The sequence below is a fragment of the Camelina sativa genome, chromosome 7, assembly GCF_030686135.1.
Source record: "Camelina sativa cultivar CO46 ecotype springtype chromosome 7, ASM3068613v1".
NCBI lineage: Eukaryota > Viridiplantae > Streptophyta > Magnoliopsida > Brassicales > Brassicaceae > Camelina > Camelina sativa.
In genome coordinates, this window is record NC_141886.1 from 20,170,347 (window position 1) to 20,188,505 (window position 18,159).

Below are 18,159 nucleotides of genomic sequence, written 5' to 3' on the forward strand. Positions count from 1 at the left end.
TTTCCAGAATTTTCTATATTAAAAATTATTTTAAACAACCTATCATGATTTGACATGTCATTCACATTTTTTAAATTTACAGATTTTTTTAGAAAAAGGAAAATTTTAAATTTATGGAAATCAAAGAACTAAGCACAATATCCCACATCGGCTAGACATTTTTTAGACAATGGTTCAGAACCAGTATAAATAAGATTAATATGCTTTCAACAACGAATGAGCAGGAAAACTTTATTTATCAGACGTCCCAGTTTAATAGTTTTATTCGGTTTGATCTGGTTTTTTATTTGATCAAATTAAAACTTTAAACAGTTTCAAAAAATATATTAGAATATTTAAAATTTTTAAAAGTTTAAATATTATAAATATTAAAACTTTTAAAAAATTTTTAGCTTTTAAAATTTTTTTAAATATTATAAGTTTTAAATTTTAAAAGTTTAAAATATTATAAATATTGAAACTTTTAAAAAGGTTCAAATTTTATATTTCGAAACCTTTTAAAATTTTAAAATATTATAAATATTGATGTAATACATAAATTATTTTATTTATCTACGTTTGTGCTTTTTATTTCTTATGAGCTGCAAAATATATTTTTGTATATGATTTTATAGATGAGTTGATATTTTTTCATTAATTTTTTTATTTTTATCTTATTTTTTTATTTTTATGAGGAAAGAAATCATTTTGTTCTTGGAGTTTGATGGGTTAACAAGTTGTGTGGTAGTCTAAAAAAATGTTTTTCAATGGAAGAATGTGAAGAAGTTGACGATGAAGAAAATAAAAAGAGTATAACGAAGAACCAGACGATAAAAGTAACGATGACAATGACCACAAAATTTGACAATGAAAATAACAAGAAATAATATGAAGAATAAGAAAACATGGAATAAAAAACACGAAAATATAGGTTATAGCGATCAATTAAATATGAAAATGAGTTAAATTCATGATGATAAAATTGTTCCGTTTTTCTGGTGGTCAAACAAATTGTTTAGGATATGTGAGGTCATCATTATGATTTTTTTTATCAGATTTGATTTTATAACATAACTGATTTTTATATTTTAAAAAATTGTGTATCTGAAATTTAATTTTTTTCTTTAGTACTAATTTTAATTTTTTTATGAGATAATATTTTATTATCGTAATCAATCATATACAATTTTTATTAAAATATATCAAATAAACCAACGCTTCAAAACCTAGTTATTAATAACATGTATGACTTATGGTAGGCGAAAAATATTTTTTTACTCTACATTAAATATTAATATTATTAATTAATTTTATAAAAAAATAAATTTATCTACATTGAATATAGGCCTATTAACTATTTTAATTGGGCCGTATTACACTTCCGTTGTAAGAGATCACTTTTAGAAACGCGGCCCAATGGATTTTGAAGTGGGAAAAAAACAAACGCGCACACACATGACACATGGATGTGTAGTGTTGTACAGTACAAGCAGCAGAGCTTGAATTAAAGTTTCCTTAAATTGTGTGTGACACCAACTTTGTACAAAAGCAAGTGTAGCCAAAGCAGAAAAGGTGAAAAATCAAAAATCTGATAGCTTTAAGTTTTTTTTTCCAGAATGAAGAAAAAGAAAAAGCTAATTCGAATATTGTCAAAATAAAGCAGACAAATTCTCTGTGACCATTGTAGATGAACTCGACTTTTTATACGAAAAGCAAAATAAACAAAGTGGAAGTCTTTGTTCACTCTTATCACACGCTTTTCCTTCTTTATCTCGTGACCCTCAAAGCCATTTTTGTTTGGATTTATAAAGACTTAAGAGCCATCGATGTATGTGTGATCTTCAAATGGGTCTATGCTCTGCTCACTTGGCTGTAACATGCTTGTTCATAGTACCTTGTGTTCTGTCCCAAGTTACAGGTACAATCTGTTCTTAATCTGTTTGTTTAAATGCTCCAAGGAGTGTTTTTTTTGTGTGTTCAAAGTCGTGTTTTTGATGTGTTCTTGAAGATGTTTTTGATTTGCAATCATAAAAGCTTTTATCTTTGGATTTGAAAAACAAGGTTTGCCTCAAATTCTCCAATTTTTTACTGTTTACTGATTAAAAATGTCCTAAGCAAAGAATTATGTAGGAGACTCTTGTGAAGCTCTTTGCTGTAATTGTAGTTTTGATGGATGGTTATATTTGCAGAGTTTGTGAGTATAGATTGCGGTGGCTCAAGTAACTACACTGACCCCAAAACTGGACTAGGATGGGTTTCAGATTCAGAGATTATCAAACAGGGAAAGCCAGTAACTTTAGGCAGTACCAATTGGAACTCGATGCAATACCGTAGGAGAAGATACTTTCCAACAGATAACAAAAAGTACTGTTACAGACTCGGCACCAAAGAGAGAAGGCGATACATTGTGAGAGCAACATTTCTCTACGGTAGCTTAGGTAGTGAAGAAGCCTACCCAAAGTTTCAACTCTACTTAGATGCAACCAAATGGGCTACAGTAACTATTCAGGAGGTCTCTAGGGTTTATGTTGAAGAATTGGTCGTAAGAGCAACTTCAAGTTATGTGGATGTATGTGTATGCTGTGCTATCACTGGCTCTCCTTTCATGTCCACTCTTGAGCTACGCCCTTTGAATCTTTCCATGTATGCCACTGATTACGAGGATAGTTTCTTCTTAAAGGTTGCTGCCAGAGTGAACTTTGGTGCTCCAAGCATGGATGCCTTGAGGTAAAACTCTATTAAAACTCTTCTTTCAATTACATCATTCACAAGCAATTGAAAATGCTGAAAGACATTCTCTTTTAGGTACCCGGATGATCCATATGACAGAATATGGGAGTCAGATATTAATAAACGGCCAAATTATCTTGTTGGTGTGGCTCCTGGAACGACAAGAATCAATACATCTAAGAGTATAAACACATTGACTAGAGAGTATCCGCCTATGAAAGTCATGCAAACAGCAGTAGTTGGCACACAAGGACTGATCAGCTATAGATTAAACCTGGAAGACTTCCCTGCCAATGCTCGTGCATATGCTTACTTTGCTGAAATTGAAGACCTTGGTGCTAATGAAACCCGGAAATTTAAGTTGGTGCAACCATACTTTCCTGACTATAGTAATGCAGTGGTGAATATTGCTGAGAATGCCAATGGAAGCTTTACTCTCTATGAACCTAGCTACATGAATGTGACTTTGGATTTTGTTTTGACGTTCTCGTTTGGGAAGACAAAGGATTCTACGCGAGGGCCACTCCTAAGTGCAATTGAAATTAGCAAGTATCTACCAATATCCTTGAAAACTGATAGGAATGATGGTGAGTACTAGAGGCTACTGCCTTGTAAATCTCTTTTTTGAATCTTTTTTCGCATATATGATGCTGCTGAAAATATGCAAGTAAAAATTTGTTGAAGAAGAGCTTACAGAAGGTGCCTAATTATGCAGTGTCTGTTCTTGATGCAATTCGTTTGATGTCCCCTGATAGCGATTGGGCCAATGAAGGAGGAGACCCTTGTATCCCAGTTCTTTGGTCGTGGGTAAACTGTAGCTCAACCTCAGCACCTAGAGTCACGAAAATGTAAGATCTGTAAAAATAGTTTTATACAAGTAGAACAAAGTTTGTGAATATTCTTGAGATGACCGTTGTGTGCACCATATAACAGTGCTCTATCAAGAAAAAATCTGATGGGTGAGATTCTGCCTGGGATCAATAGTATGGAGGCATTGACAGAGTTGTGAGTGGTTCGATGCTGCATTAGAAATATTGTCTTTTATTAGTCTCTCTTTATCTCTCTATCATTCTTTAGTGAGTAAACATGCTCTTTTATAGGTGGCTTGACGGTAATGGTTTGACTGGAAATCTTCCAGACATGAGCAAACTTGTCAACCTGAAAATCATGTAAGCTTGCTATCTTGACTAATATTTTTTTTATAGTTGAAGACACTCGAATATCAGAAAGCTTCACTTTGCCTCATCTTCTCTGCAGGCATCTAGAAAACAACCAACTTAGTGGTTTACTCCCACCATACCTTGCCCATCTACCTAACCTACAAGAACTGTATGTAATCATAACTGATACCTCGGTTGCAATTATCTACTAGACATGACAGTTTTAACGAATGTTACTTTCTGGCAGGTTTATAGAAAATAATTCTTTCAGAGGACCAATTCCTTCAGCATTGTTAAAGGGGAAAGTTTTGCTCAAGTGAGTATGCCACAAGTTGATTTGTCGAACACAAAAGTGAAAAGCTTTCTAGCATTTGCTCGGAAGAGAAATTTACCCTTTTATAAACAGATTGAGTTCAATATGACTGTTGAAACATTTTAGTGTTGACATGTAGGAAGCATACACTCGTTTAGAATTTTCACTTTTTTATGGAGTTTCCTCTTGTTGTGCTAATAGCCTAATACACAGCTATACCATGTTTTCCCCAGATATAGTAATAACCCTGAGCTTCAGAACGAGGCACAGCGAAAGCATTTTAGGCTGATACTGGGACTATCAATAGCCGCTGTCACATGTCTATTGCTGCTAGTTGGAGGAAGTCTTGTTTTACTATTTGCCCTTCGTAAGACCAAACAAGCTGATAAAGGTATGTTGACATTGGCTTGTGATAACCTAGCTGTTATCAGGTTTTCCTCAAAATAGCTGATAAAGGTATGTTTCTTCAGGAGATCCCACAGGGGCTAAGAAAAAAGGTTTAGCAGCTTATTCAGCTGTGCGGGGCGGACACTTATTAGATGAAGGTGTAGCATATTTCATATCGCTTCCTGTACTCGAAGAGGCCACCGATAATTTTTCCAAGAGAGTTGGAAGAGGAAGTTTTGGGTCTGTCTACTATGGTAGGATGAAAGATGGGAAAGAAGTTGCAGTTAAGATAACTGCAGATCCTTCTAGCCACTTAAATAGACAATTTGTGACTGAGGTATTAACTGATTTGTAGCTTTTAACTTAAACGCAAATGCTGATTTTGCCTTTTTGGTGCCTAAAGTTTCTTAATTAGACTATTGAATTGAAACAACCGTGCAGGTCGCTCTATTATCGAGAATTCACCACAGGAACTTGGTTCCTTTGATTGGATATTGTGAAGAAGCAGATCGCCGTCTTTTGGTTTACGAATATATGCACAATGGATCCTTGGGAGATCACTTACACGGTTACTACCAACTTCCCAGATGTTCCTCCTGCCTATTTTGCGCTTTTTATTCTGTGAATGATCCAGGAATCAATTCTTGACAGGTTCAAGCGACTACAAGCCATTAGACTGGCCAACTCGGCTACAAATTGCACAAGATGCTGCTAAAGGTTTGTAATACAGTTTCAAGATTAGATCTTTAGTGTGGTTATAATATAAATCCATTGGCCAGACGAAACTTCAGATTATTACAGGTCTTGAATACTTGCATACTGGCTGCAATCCTAGTATCATTCACAGGGATGTGAAATCAAGCAATATTCTCCTGGACATTAACATGAGAGCTAAAGTGTCTGACTTTGGTCTCTCGAGACAGACAGAGGAAGACTTGACTCACGTATCCAGTGTCGCAAAAGGGACCGTTGGATACCTTGATCCAGAGTAAGGCCAACAACACAAACTCACAAAGAATAAAGTCTTCCCTTTAATGATCTTTGACTGATACTGCATTGTTTTGACAGGTATTATGCTAGTCAGCAGCTGACTGAGAAGAGCGACGTCTACAGTTTTGGCGTTGTTCTCTTTGAATTACTTTCTGGAAAGAAACCAGTCTCAGTGGAAGATTTTGGTCCTGAAATGAATATTGTCCACTGGGTAAGCACCTCTACTTCTTCTGTCCATTCAAAACTATTCACCCTTCACAGTTAAAGTACTGATCCCCCTCTCTTTGCTTTTCTTGTTCACCAACAGGCAAGATCACTGATCCGTAAAGGAGACGTATGTGGGATCATAGATCCATGTATAGCAGGCAATGTGAAAATCGAGTCAATTTGGAGAGTTGCTGAGGTAGCAAACCAATGCGTTGAGCAGCGTGGACATAGCAGGCCAAGGATGCAGGAAGTGATAGTGGCGATACAAGACGCTGTCAGGATCGAGAGAGGAAACGAAAATGGGTTAAAGTCATCGAGTTCAAGCAGCTCAAAGGCACAATCATCTCGCAAGACCTTGCTGACTAGCTTCCTTGAGATAGAGAGCCCTGACATCTCAAGAAACAGCCTAGCTCCAGCTGCTAGGTGAGTCCTCTTGAAGCTGCTCGAGCGCTCATGTTTATACACTTTGGACTTCTACCATCGTCACATAAATGAATACATCATATACGTATTAAAATGTCTGTATGTAATGCAGTGTACTTTCTACACACTTCTGACATTACACTGTAGATGATGTTAGTTGACCAAAAAGAAAAAGATTGATGATTCATTAGATAGCACAAAGCCGTAATAGAATTGATCAAATTAAAACTTGATACTTCCATAAGTTTCCGAAAATGTTAAAATGATTTCCGTAACAAGTGCTACATAACATGTACGTATAACGTAGAACAGAGTTAAGTAATATCATAAGGTAAAGATGCTTTGCCATCTGTCTCCTATGCAGATGAAGATTGACAAATTTTCAAAAAATTTCTTTGCATGTTTTGTGTCAGCCTGTCAGGTATAGCCAATTGTCAAAAGATTCAAAACAAATGATACAACATGCATCATTTCCTCATCAACCATTTGTCACAAAAATTCATTTAACTTACTGCGTTCTAGTTATTTTTACTATTTGAAACCTTGTGTTGTACTGAAGCTCATCATCATGTAGCTTAGATTTATCATTTATGGTATGCAAATGTAATTCTATCAACATCAAAGGTGCCAACTTCCATACTCACATGAGTCACATCACATGAAACCAAAAAATTTAGGAATAACAAATAATGGTAAGAGAGAGAGAAGAAACAGAGAGGAGTAGTTAATTCCGGTGGTTTTCAGCTCATCTACTTCTACCCACCTTCGTCCCTTCCGCCCAAATTCAATTCCCATCTTCCTCTCTCTCCTTAAAAACCCTAGCTTTCCTCATCTCCTTCCCAAAATTCTCAACCTTTCGTCCTTATGGAGATCTGCACTTACTTCAAATCCCAACCCACTTGGCTCCTCGTCCTCTTCGTTCTCGGGTCAATCTCCATTTTCAGATTCATCTTCACCCTCCTCAGATCTTTCTACATATACTTCCTCAGACCAGGCAAGAATCTACGCCGATACGGTTCATGGGTACTCATCACCGGACCTACCGACGGAATCGGTAAAGCTTTCGCCTTTCAGTTAGCCCAGAAAGGTTTTAACATCATACTCGTCGCTCGTAACCCCGAGAAGCTCAAAGATGTCTCTGAATCTATCAGATCCAAGTATGGTAAGACTCAGATCTTGACCGTGGTGATGGATTTCTCTGGAGATATTGATGAAGGTGTGAAACGGATCAAGGAGACCATTGAGGGTTTAGATGTTGGGATTTTGATTAACAACGCTGGGATGTCGTATCCTTATGCTAAGTACTTTCATGAGGTTGATGATGAGTTGCTTAATAACTTGATCAAGATCAATGTCGAAGGAACTACTAAAGTTACTCAGGCTGTGTTGCCTAATATGCTAGCCAGGAAGAAAGGTGCTATTATCAATATGGGTTCTGGTGCTGCTGCTCTTATTCCTTCGTACCCTTTCTACTCTGTTTATGCTGGCGCTAAAACGTAAGGAGTCTTTTTGTGTTGTGCTGTGTTGTTTGTTTTGAGCTGATGCCTTGAGTGGTTTAAAGTAGTGATATTGTTTGTTTGTTCTTTCAGGTACGTGGATCAATTCACAAAGTGTCTCCATGTTGAGTACAAGAAGAGTGGGATTGATGTTCAATGCCAGGTGAACTTTTCTGAATCATTTTGTTTTTCCTTGGAACATGATTTTGCTTGAGATTTTTTTAGGAAATTGTTAATTACTATTTAAGTGTGATCTTTGTAAGAACAGAAGTAGGATTAAGATATGAGTAAAACCAATCTTATCTTTGTAGGATACTAGTTCTTGGCTTATCAAAGTTATTCGTTTGCCTCATTTGAAGTAGTGGCATAAGTTTTGTCTGATAATCTAGATAGGAGATATATGTAAACGTTAATTCTTGAATCCTTAGAAGATGTGATTCTGTCATGGTTTCCTGACTCTGTTTCTGTTTATTTAGTGCCTTACTGTCATTAGTGGACTTAGAAGGTTGATGATTGTTGTTAGTTTTACTAGTTTTTTTTTGCAAAGGTGGAACTATTGCATTACATGTCTCTTTGATGAATACTTCTATGATGTGAGGTCTCGTTTCTGATTGTTTATATAGGCCGTTTATTTGAAAGAATGTCAAAAGTGTTGTGACCTTAGATGATTGAAACCATTTTTCAGATGTACTGTATAATACCTATGTCAAAGATTATATTCGCTCACTGTGTCACTTTCAATGTATGTTAAAACTGAGTGTGGAGTTGTGCATCACCAAAACAACATAATGGGTCCACTGCTCAATAACTTTTGATACCTTTGATTTATATGGCTAATTGGGTGAGTCTTTTCATAGGTTCCCTTGTATGTTGCGACAAAGATGACAAAAATAAGAAGAGCATCCTTCTTAGTTGCATCACCAGAGGGTTACGCAAAGGCAGCACTGCGTTTTGTAGGCTATGAAGCACAATGCACGCCATACTGGCCTCACGCTCTCATGGGTGCAGTTGTCTCTGCATTGCCCGAAAGCGTTTTTGAATCGTTTAACATTAAGAGGTGCCTCCAGATCCGGAAGAAGGGGCTCCAAAAAGACTCAATGAAAAAAGAATGAAATTTGAGGTTTAAGGTACTGCAAAAATATCTTCCTCTGAAGTTGTTGGTTTCTTGCGAGCTTCTGTTTCTGAATCTTTGTAAGACTTGTACGCTTTAGTTTCCTTATTTTAAGATTAAAAACCCTACCGTGCACACAAAAAAAAGATCATCTTTTGATCCGCAAGTTTTAATTTTTTTTTTTTGTGTTTTTTCACATCAAATAAAACTAACCTGACGTTCTCTTAGTCTCTATGATCGAATTATACCCTTATCAAGCTCCCCAAGCTCATCGTTCTGTTCTCCAATACGCTTATCCAACAAAAACCGAAGCTTTCTAATTCCGCTCATACTCTTTCTCCAATGTGTTCTTCCTCTTATCAACAGCTATAGTTCGAGAGATACTGATGCGTCGTTCTTCACCTTTACGCTGCATCTGGTCCCATTCTTCTTTCGCCTTTTTTGTTAGGCTTCTTCATTTTGTTATTCGGAAAAGGTATATTTTAACCTATACTATTTTACAAGTTTATATTCCTACCTAGATAAAAGAACAGTGTATTTTTCAACATAAACTCTTTCATAATTCAAATTTACCATCAAGACTTTGAAGCTTTACCCATTGACTCAAACACACTGTTAGTCAACTATTAAGTAGAGCCGCCAAGTCATGTCATATAGCAATGTACCGCCACCTCTAAGTGGACCCCATATCTACTTCTAATTAATGGGTCCACTTCTTGTAGTGATCCTATGTCCACTCCCGGCATGTGGTATCATCCATATCTGACGGTCGGTTTGCTATGTACGGGAGATTTCAAAGATTTGTTTATTGTTCTTACAAATCACTACATGATTTTTTTCTGTGTTTTGTCATCACTCGCACAATTCCGACAATCACTTCTCGAAATGCCATTCTTCCTAACAGCATAAGCATGATTAATTTTGGAGTTTTTTCAGGACTGTTGATTGAAAAGATAAGTGAATTCCGGTGAAATTGATTTTTTGCCATCTTTGTAGCAACATACATGGGAAGCTAAGAAAGATGCTCTTCTAATTTGGCTAATTGGGTGATTGTTTTCATAGCTTCCCATGTATGTTGTGACAAAGATGGCAAAAATAAGAAGAGCATCTTTCTTAGTTGCATCACCAGAGGGTTACGCAAAGGCAGCACTGCGTTTTGTAGGCTATGAAGCACAATGCACGCCGTACTGGCCTCATGTTCTTATGGGTGCAGTTATCTCTGCATTGCCTGAACCCGTTTGTGAAATTTTTAACATTAAGAGGTGCCTCCAGATCCGGAAGAAGGGGCTCCAAAAAGAGTACTCCATGAAAAAAGAATGAAGCTCTGGTTACTTCAAAAGTTTCTATATTCCTCTCAAGTTGTTGGTTTCTTGAAAGCTTCTGTTCCTGGATCTTTGTATATCCTCTGTTTATTTATTGATGATTTAAGCAATAAATTGAATAAGTTTTGAGATCATTTGAATAAGTTTTGCTTTTGGTTTGCGTCTCTTCAGGGTCAGCGGTAACATTGGTAATCTTTAACCCAAAACAAAACAGACGTTATGTCACGTTGACAGTGATACTTAGGCAACCAACCCATGTGGCCATTGGTATTGCACAAATTAGTTTGTTACATACTCCATCAATTCATTAATATTAGTGCTGGTCCTGCTGGACATTAATCTCCATGACCCGTCTTTGATTAATTAGTTATCCGAGTTGTAACTGTCTTCGAAAAAGTTTATCGTACCTTAAGAGTCAGTAAAAGCTATCAAAATGTTAACCGGTAGATAAAGGTCAGGTTATCAAATTCTGATTTTTATACTAGTCCCATGCCCGCATTATTATTACCCGCCGACATACCATGTTACTGCAAACAAAAATATTGTCCAGTGAATTGTGGAAAGAAGAAAATATTGATTTTGAGAGGCGAGTGAAATGCTTCGGAGACATCAAGGAAATGAGCTTGGACGAGGTCTCTCTAAGGTTTACGTTAAAGCGTGATATAAATTCTCAAAAGATGGCACATCCCTCATGTTATTAAAAACTAATAAGTCAAATCTAAACAATGGAAGGAAGTGTAGGACTGCGAAATGAGTTCCAACAGGAAGCATACATGACATGAGTAATGAGATGCAATACAAGAAATTTAACAAGAGACGCAACCCACAAAACTACGGCCAACTCTTTGTTGATGCCTCTTTGGATCAAAAAGCTGGAATTGGATGGTCATAATAGAAATGAACAGAAAGATATGCATCATCATTTCATACCAATTCCAAGTCTCCTATGGCACTAGAAGAATCGTCGTTTCAAGAAATTATCAAACAATATTCAAGCTTAACTATGTATGGAGCAGTCACATTTGTGTGGTGTGACTTCATTGCTGAGAGTATAGCAAAACAAACACTCTCCTCTCTCTATATCGTATCTTGGAACTTGTATTCAGATTCTAATATGGATTAATTATATAAAGTTTGTGTTAGGGGATAAATGCAACCTAGTTACAGTTAAAATTTGAGTATAAATACTTAGGCGATTAAAGAAACGATATTAGTCCAAAAAATAAACATAAAACTGTCCATGGAAACCCAACAAAGGATTTAATTTTACATTTGAATCCCAAAGATGATTAATAATAATATTTATATATATATATATAAGATTTAGTCCCCAGACCTCATCTTGTTGAGTTGGTTCAAAGCTGGCTGCAATATGTTGTAAAGAACCCAAAGCAGTGCTGGTGTCACCACAATCAACAACAACTGTCCTCTGCTGTCTGAACCAGCCGTAGCAGCTTCAGCCGCCGCGTAAGCCTCCGGAGGTGGAGTCAAAAGCCCTGACGCTGCAAGACCACCACCGATACCTAAACCAACGGCGATACCTCTGCTCTCACGCATCTTGTTGATCTGGTTAAGAGCTGGCTGGAGGATGTTGTAGAGGACCCATGCAATGGCTGGGACGATGGGAAGGAGAAGAGCTATGCCACGGTTGTCGCTAGCAGCGTCAGCCGCAGCGAGCTGGGCGATCTGCTGGATGGCTAAGGCTGGCTCGGAGTAGCTGAGGGATGAGAAGACGGCTCCGGCTAGGGCGGTGCTTGTGACGGCTAGAGATACGTTGGGTTTTGTTGGGTTTGGGATGGAGATGAATGGTTTGGGTTTGGTTTGGTTTTGGAGTTTAGGAGGAGATGGGTTTAGGGACATGCACGTGGCTGATGTCGCCATAGTTGCTGCCATTGTGTCTTGGCTCTGCTCTGATGATCGGAGAGGCTTTGGAGGTGAGGTGAGGTGAGGTGAGGTGAGGTGAGATGAGATGAGAGGTTTGAGGAGTTTGTAAGATGGTTTTTGGGATTATAGAAGGAGAGAGGATGACCAGTGGAAATGTAAGCTTCTCGATACTTCTCTTATCCAATGAGACGAGAGTTGGAGATTTTGGTGAGATATGAGCCACAGAATCTATACCTTACTCTATTTTTCTTATCAGTTCGCTTCTTAATTTTATTTATGTCATCATTAACAAATGACTTATATTGCAATATTCAATTTAAATAAACTCCTTCACAAACTTAAGAGGTTAATAATATAAAAACAGAAAAAAATCAAAAAAAAAAAACGAAAAAAAAACTTAAGAGGTTAATACATGTTCATTGTAATTTCTTGTAGAAAAAATCATTGTTACCAAAAAAACCCTATCATTTTATTCTTTTCTTTTGTGAAACCTACAATTTTGTTTGAGATTCATTGTGATACAATAGATTTGGATAAATTGAATGTTTAGAGATTTAATGAAAAACAAATGAAATGAAGTCGTTCTGGAGCCTAATGTGTGACTTCTAAACATTATAAATTATAATTCAGTAAAAAAACATTATAATTCTAATGTATGTGATTGAGTTGTATGATTAGGAATAGGAAGTACATTATTTGAATACATTGCAATGATTTAAAACATCATTGCAATCTATTCAAATATATTTCATTATAACCGTCTCATCTATTTATTAGATATTTCAGGTTTTTTTGAAAAAAATCATCATCATGATCTCCTTTATTGATAAGTATTTCTAGTTATTCAATTATATATACGTGGTTTATGGCTAATAGACATTGAAAAGTGTTTGTTAATCTTCATCACATTTTAATCATAGATATATTACAATGAATCAATTTAAACAAAATTCGTTCTATTTCAATGAAAAAAATTCCAAATTTTTACTATATATTTTCACTTTTTTTATAGCAAAAGTAACATGATTGAGATAAGATAAACATAGATATGTATAGTTTATAACACAAATATATAGGAGAATCAAGTTGTATATCATAGATTCATAAACAACGTTTTAAAAAAAACAATTTAGCTTAAATTGATTTTTTTTTTTTTTTTACAACAGAGTACAAGATTGGCTCAAACAAACCAATACGAAGAAACATTGTTAACATAAGTAACTAAGTGCGGAACTGAGCGAACACGTTATCAGGTTATACGGTCGAAATATGTGAATCAATATATGAGTTTTGTTTTGTTAAAAAAAAATAAAGTGACGTAACTATTTTTGGAAACTGGATATAAATAATTGAAAATTTTGATCAATATGCTGTTTTCTTTCATTTATTTAATCTTTTTTCTTTTGGACAAAGCTTTTATTCTTTTTTTTTTGTTAGAACAAAGCTTTTATTCTTTTATTACAGAATATGTTGTCTTTTTTAAAAAAAAAAAAAAAAAAAAAAACACATGTGAAATGATTTGGTTCATTTCAAATAATAAATGAAGTAGTATGGTCTTGTTGGGCTTGTTTACAAGTGGACTTATTTCCATGTTTGGATTACGCAGAAGACACATATTGGCTTTTGTGGGAAACGTATAGATTGAAAGCTTTTAACTCATCAAATCATTTCTTCAATGAAAAAACTTCCTTCATAGAAATTCACGGAGAGGAAGAAGAAGATGAAGAATAAAAAAAAATGATTAAAGTCCGTTCCTTTTCTTCCCTGTGAATTCCACCGCAAACCTAGAAAACAAAATAAAAAAAAACTTCTTTTTTTTTGTTCTCTCATTTGGTCCAACTTGTGAGTCAAAGTCTGGTAATTTATCATTCTTGGTGAAAAATTATGTGTCTTCATCACATTTTAATCATAGATATATTACAATGAATTAATTTAATTGTTCTATTTCAATTTAAAAAAATCCAAATTTTTACTATACATTTCACTTTTTTTATTGCAAAAGTCACATGATTCAAATAAGATAAACATAGATATGTATAGTTTATAACACAAATATATAGGAGAATCAAGTTGTATATCATAGATTCATAAACAACGTTTAAAAAGAAACAATTTAGCTCAAATTGATTCTCATATGGTCGAAATGTTTGAATCAATATATGAGTTTTGTTTTGTTAAAAAAAAATAAAGTGACGTAACTAGTTTTGGAAACTGGATATAAATAATTGAATTTTTTTATCAATATGCTGTTTTCTTTTATGTATTTAATCTTTTTTTTTTGGACAAAGCTTTTATTTTTTTATTACAAAATATGCTGTCTTTTAAAAAAAAAAATGTGAAATGATATGGTCGAAATATGTGAATCAATATATGAGTTTGTTTTGTTAAAAAAAAATAAAGTGACGTAACTATTTCTGAAAACTGGATATAAATAATTGAAATTTTTTGATCAATATGCCGTTTTCTTTTATTTATTTAATTTTTTTTTTCTTTTGGACAAAGCTTTTATTCTTTTATTACAAAATATGTTGTCTTTTTTTATATAAAAAAAAAGATATATGTGAAATGGTTTGGTTCATTTCAAGTAATAAATGAAGTAGTATGGTCTTGTTGGGCTTGTTTACAAGTGGACTTATTTCCATGTTTGGATTACGCAGAAGACACCTATTGGCTTTTATGGGAAACGTATAGATTGAAAGCTTTTTAACTCATCAAATCATTTCCCAAATGAAAAAACTTCCTTTATAGAAATTCACGGAGAGGAAGAAGAAGATGATGAAGAATAAAAAAAAATGATTAAAGTCCGTTCCTTTTCTTTCCTGTGAATTCCACCGCAAACCCTCAAAAAGAAAAACAAAAACTCTTTTTTTTGTTCTCTCTCTCATTTGGTCCAACTTGTGAGTCTCAAAGTCTGGTAATTTATCATTTTTGGTGAAAAATTATGTGTCTTTTTGATCCTTGTTCTGCTTTAAAGCTTTTGTATTTGTTGATGATCCACGATCGATGATCACGATCTCCTTGGAAGAGACAGTTTTTGATATTTGTTGTGATCGCTTTTTTTTTTTTTTTTTTTTTTTTTTTTTTTTTTTGAAATTATTAGTAAATGATGTTCTCTCTTTGGTGTTGTTGTTGATGGTTCTGTTCTGATCTGGGTTTGTCTTGTGTGTTAATCTAATGATCTCGTTGTTTTATTTTACTGGACTTACAAAAAGTTTTGATCTTGATGATCTGTTTTTTGTGATCTTATTGGCTAAAACATGGACAGCATTTTGTCTCGGGCAAAATTTAAACGTCTTCTTCAATCATCATCCCCACTTTGCATTTCAAAGGTAGCTCTTTTTATTACTACAATATGTATATATATGCCTGAAGATTTTGGCTTTTAGGATCATAGGAGTGAACAATGTTTTGGTGTTTTTTAGTGAATGATATAAACAGTTTGGGCACTGAAATGGATACTACAACATCAAGTGGTAGTAGCCCTGCTACGTTACAACTACATAGCATCATTCCAGAGAATCCCATCACTGCAATGGAATTGCCATTTCCTTCATTTCTGCGTCTAAAACGTCACTGCCTTGGGAGTTCTGTTCCTGGAGAATTCTTCTTGGCTTCTGTTCCTTCCATTGTCCTTCATGTTCTGACAACATGTGATTTGGGTCCTCGGGACCTTGCGAAACTCGAGGCGAGTGATAAATTCTAATCTTTCTTACATGGTTTTGATTCTGTGTTTCTTGTGTGTTGATGCTATCTGATTGATGTTATCCTCAGGCAACATGCTCCTTCTTCAGGAAGCCGGCAAACTTCTCCCCTGACTTTGACCTTTCTATCTCAGAGCTTGCAGCTCTCGACATTTGCCAAAAGAGGGTGATCTTTAAATGTATGGGAGATGAAGAACGCCAAGAAATGAAAAGGAAATGCGGAGGCTCGTGGAAGCTGGTTTTAAACTTCTTGTTAGCTGGTGAATTTGGTTGCAGGCGGGAGAAGTCACAAGCACTTGCAGGTCCTGGTCATAGCATTGCCGTGACATCAAAGTGTGTTGTCTACTCTTTCGGATTTAATGGTTCAGGACAACTTGGTCTGGGAACCACTCAAGACTCTTGGCAGCCTCGACCAATCAGGTTACTCTTTTCTCTGATGATTCAGTTTGGTCTAAATAGTCAAAAAGGTTGAGTTCATTGGAGGTACATTGTGTTGCAGATCACTTGACGGGATCCGGATCATTCAAGCAGCTGTTGGCACTGATAGAACAATATTAATCAGTGATGCTGGTGAAGTTTATGCCTTTGGAAAAGATTGTTTTAGCAAATCTAAGTCAGAAGTCCAAGAAACTAAGCTGATCACAACTCCTCAGCGGGTCAAGTCCTTGACGGACATCTTTGTGGTACAAGCTGCGATAGGAAACTACTTCACGGCGGTTTTGTCGAGAGAAGGCAGAGTCTATACATTATCATGGGGAAGCGATGAAAGACTCGGTCACGATACTGACCATAGCTGTTCGTTGCCTCAACCTCTGTTGGGGGCCTTGGAGAACATCCCTGTCGTGCAAATTGCTGCTGGCTTTTGCTATCTCCTTGCTTTGGCATTTCAAACCACCGGCATGTGAGTCCTTGAAACGTTTCCATTGTTCTTAACCGAGTTTAATTATATGTGCTTACCATTGCCATTTTCTTGCTTCTATTTAGGTCGGTGTACTCAGTTGGATGCGGTTTGGGTGGCAAGCTTGGGCATGGCTGTGACGACTGTGAAACACAGCCTCGTCTGATTGAGCAGTTTGGTTTTTTAAACATTGAACCGGTTATGGTCTCAGCAGGTGCATGGCATGCTGCTGTAGTTGGGAGAGATGGGCGAGTCTGCACGTGGGGTTGGGGACGGCATGGCTGCTTAGGTCATGGAACCGAAGAGTTACAAATGGCTCCTAAGGTGGTAGATGGATTGAAAGATGTTAAAGCTGTGCACGTAGCCACTGGAACATACGCAACCTTTGTTGCATCTGATGATGGTCAAGTTTACTCATTTGGGAGTGGAGTAGCAGCCAATCTTGGGCAGGTAATATAGTCTGTGGATTCTTGTTTCCTTGGTTTCAAGAATCGAGGAAATGGTCTTTGATAATTCGGATTTAGCAGGACGATGTGGATGAGGATACTCTGACACCGAAGCTGGTTTCGTCGTTGAAGGGGACAAAAGAGCGTGTGGTTCATGTGAGTTTGACAAACGCGGGGAATTGGAATGGTCATACAATGGTAATGACCGAGTCCGGGACACTCTATGCGTTCGGGACTGGTGATAGAGGGCAGCTTGGGGTGGAGCTCGGTGATAATTTAAAGGAAAGAGAGGAACCAGCCAAAGTTGCTGGTATTGATCTTTCTTAGAGATGTGGGAGAAAGAAACAAAAAAAAGCATCTTCTTAATTTAGGTTTTTTCATATTGATCTTGACTAATGTTTAAAGAAGTGGTTGTACATAGCAACAGTTAAGATGGTTATGGTTTCTTTTGTTAGATTGAATCGTACAAGGAACAACAGTTTAATGTTTCTTTTTGAATTTTCTGCTTCACAATTTAGCGTTTTTATAATTTGTAGCTGATTATTAAGCCAGGGGTGTATCACAGGACACCACTAGAACAGGTTGGTACGTGATGTTCACAACACAAGCTATATCACTTTACCCATTAACAGTAAACAAGGTATAGAAAACAAATGGATGAATGCAAATTATCAAGTGAAATTTTGTATGAAATCATAGATGAACCTATCTCATAAACCTTGCAGATGAGAAGAAATCTGGCCTGAGGTCCTGTGTGGGAAGGTTTCTAAAACCAATCGAAAATATCCAACATATAGGTTGTTTTCGAAAGTGTGACTATACGCAACTATAATTAGAAAGATATAGATTTTACAAATATATTCTAACAATATTAACCATTACATTACATATAGAATGTTTTCAATATGCATAATCATCACACTTATCTATACAATTATGAAAACTCATTGGAAAAGTTAAAAAGATTATATCTGATAAATTTAGATATCATTACTTAATTTACCATTACAGAGATTAATCATTAGAGTGGGTGATTATAATTTTGTATTGATGGCATACTCTATCACATGATCCAATCATTGGAGAGTTTGACATTTTCTTTAAGTACATAT

The 18,159-nt window shown here is 35.8% G+C and overlaps 4 protein-coding genes across 16 annotated transcripts; 3 read left to right on the top strand and 1 right to left on the bottom strand.

Annotated features, from left to right (window-relative positions):
- The first annotated feature begins 1,519 nt into the window (after positions 1–1,519).
- Positions 1,520–6,379, top strand: LOC104701378 (putative LRR receptor-like serine/threonine-protein kinase At1g67720). Of its 3 annotated transcripts, none has more exons than XM_087458938.1 (15): positions 1,520–1,897; positions 2,169–2,706; positions 2,785–3,296; positions 3,425–3,557; positions 3,643–3,714; positions 3,810–3,878; positions 3,967–4,038; positions 4,117–4,185; positions 4,416–4,573; positions 4,653–4,906; positions 5,011–5,137; positions 5,221–5,286; positions 5,371–5,557; positions 5,638–5,770; positions 5,867–6,379. In XM_087458938.1, the coding sequence occupies exons 1-15, from the start codon at positions 1,810–1,812 to the stop codon at positions 6,191–6,193; spliced, it is 2,805 nt and encodes a 934-aa protein (XP_087315064.1). In that variant the 5' UTR covers positions 1,520–1,809; the 3' UTR covers positions 6,194–6,379. The 3 variants fall into 3 exon arrangements, 1 of the variants encoding a protein (XP_087315064.1); XR_015562149.1 differs by having other exon boundaries at positions 1,524–1,897; positions 5,361–5,557; XR_015562150.1 differs by having other exon boundaries at positions 1,530–1,897; positions 5,040–5,137.
- A 216-nt stretch (positions 6,380–6,595) lies between these two features.
- On the top strand, positions 6,596–9,023 carry LOC104701379 (very-long-chain 3-oxoacyl-CoA reductase 1). The gene is made up of 3 exons (XM_087458939.1): positions 6,596–7,685; positions 7,779–7,848; positions 8,543–9,023. Exons 1-3 carry the CDS (start codon positions 7,054–7,056, stop codon positions 8,795–8,797), a joined length of 957 nt encoding a protein of 318 aa, XP_087315065.1. The 5' UTR covers positions 6,596–7,053; the 3' UTR covers positions 8,798–9,023.
- Positions 9,024–11,314: 2,291 nt separating this feature from the next.
- Positions 11,315–12,286, bottom strand: LOC104701380 (photosystem II reaction center proteins PsbY, chloroplastic). Its single transcript, XM_010417055.3, has one exon. The coding sequence runs from the start codon at positions 12,009–12,011 to the stop codon at positions 11,442–11,444; it is 570 nt and encodes a 189-aa protein (XP_010415357.1). The 5' UTR covers positions 12,012–12,286; the 3' UTR covers positions 11,315–11,441.
- A 2,314-nt stretch (positions 12,287–14,600) lies between these two features.
- Positions 14,601–17,545, top strand: LOC104701381 (ultraviolet-B receptor UVR8). 11 transcript variants are annotated; one of them, XM_087458944.1, is made up of 7 exons: positions 14,601–14,916; positions 15,268–15,331; positions 15,425–15,687; positions 15,774–16,123; positions 16,203–16,604; positions 16,688–17,051; positions 17,129–17,545. In XM_087458944.1, exons 3-7 carry the CDS (start codon positions 15,454–15,456, stop codon positions 17,372–17,374), a joined length of 1,596 nt encoding a protein of 531 aa, XP_087315070.1. In that variant the 5' UTR covers positions 14,601–14,916; positions 15,268–15,331; positions 15,425–15,453; the 3' UTR covers positions 17,375–17,545. The 11 variants fall into 11 exon arrangements, with proteins under 11 accessions (XP_087315070.1, XP_087315071.1, XP_087315066.1 ...); XM_087458945.1 differs by having other exon boundaries at positions 14,621–14,899; XM_087458940.1 differs by having other exon boundaries at positions 14,654–14,916; positions 17,126–17,545.
- Positions 17,546–18,159: the final 614 nt, after the last annotated feature.

Bases quoted from the DNA above. Each gene is read 5' to 3' on its own strand.
- LOC104701378 (XM_087458938.1), top strand. From the start codon at position 1,810: ATGTGTGATCTTCAAATGGGTCTATGCTCTGCTCACTTGGCTGTAACA. The intron at 3,715-3,809 runs GTGAGTGGTTCG...GCTCTTTTATAG, and splicing joins ATGGAGGCATTGACAGAGTT to GTGGCTTGACGGTAATGGTT. The intron at 4,186-4,415 runs GTGAGTATGCCA...TGTTTTCCCCAG, and splicing joins AAGGGGAAAGTTTTGCTCAA to ATATAGTAATAACCCTGAGC.
- LOC104701379 (XM_087458939.1), top strand. From the start codon at position 7,054: ATGGAGATCTGCACTTACTTCAAATCCCAACCCACTTGGCTCCTCGTC. The intron at 7,686-7,778 runs GTAAGGAGTCTT...TTGTTCTTTCAG, and splicing joins GTTTATGCTGGCGCTAAAAC to GTACGTGGATCAATTCACAA. The intron at 7,849-8,542 runs GTGAACTTTTCT...GTCTTTTCATAG, and splicing joins GGATTGATGTTCAATGCCAG to GTTCCCTTGTATGTTGCGAC.
- LOC104701380 (XM_010417055.3), bottom strand. From the start codon at position 12,011: ATGGCAGCAACTATGGCGACATCAGCCACGTGCATGTCCCTAAACCCA.
- LOC104701381 (XM_087458940.1), top strand. From the start codon at position 15,454: ATGGATACTACAACATCAAGTGGTAGTAGCCCTGCTACGTTACAACTA. The intron at 16,124-16,202 runs GTTACTCTTTTC...ATTGTGTTGCAG, and splicing joins TGGCAGCCTCGACCAATCAG to ATCACTTGACGGGATCCGGA. The intron at 16,605-16,687 runs GTGAGTCCTTGA...GCTTCTATTTAG, and splicing joins GCATTTCAAACCACCGGCAT to GTCGGTGTACTCAGTTGGAT.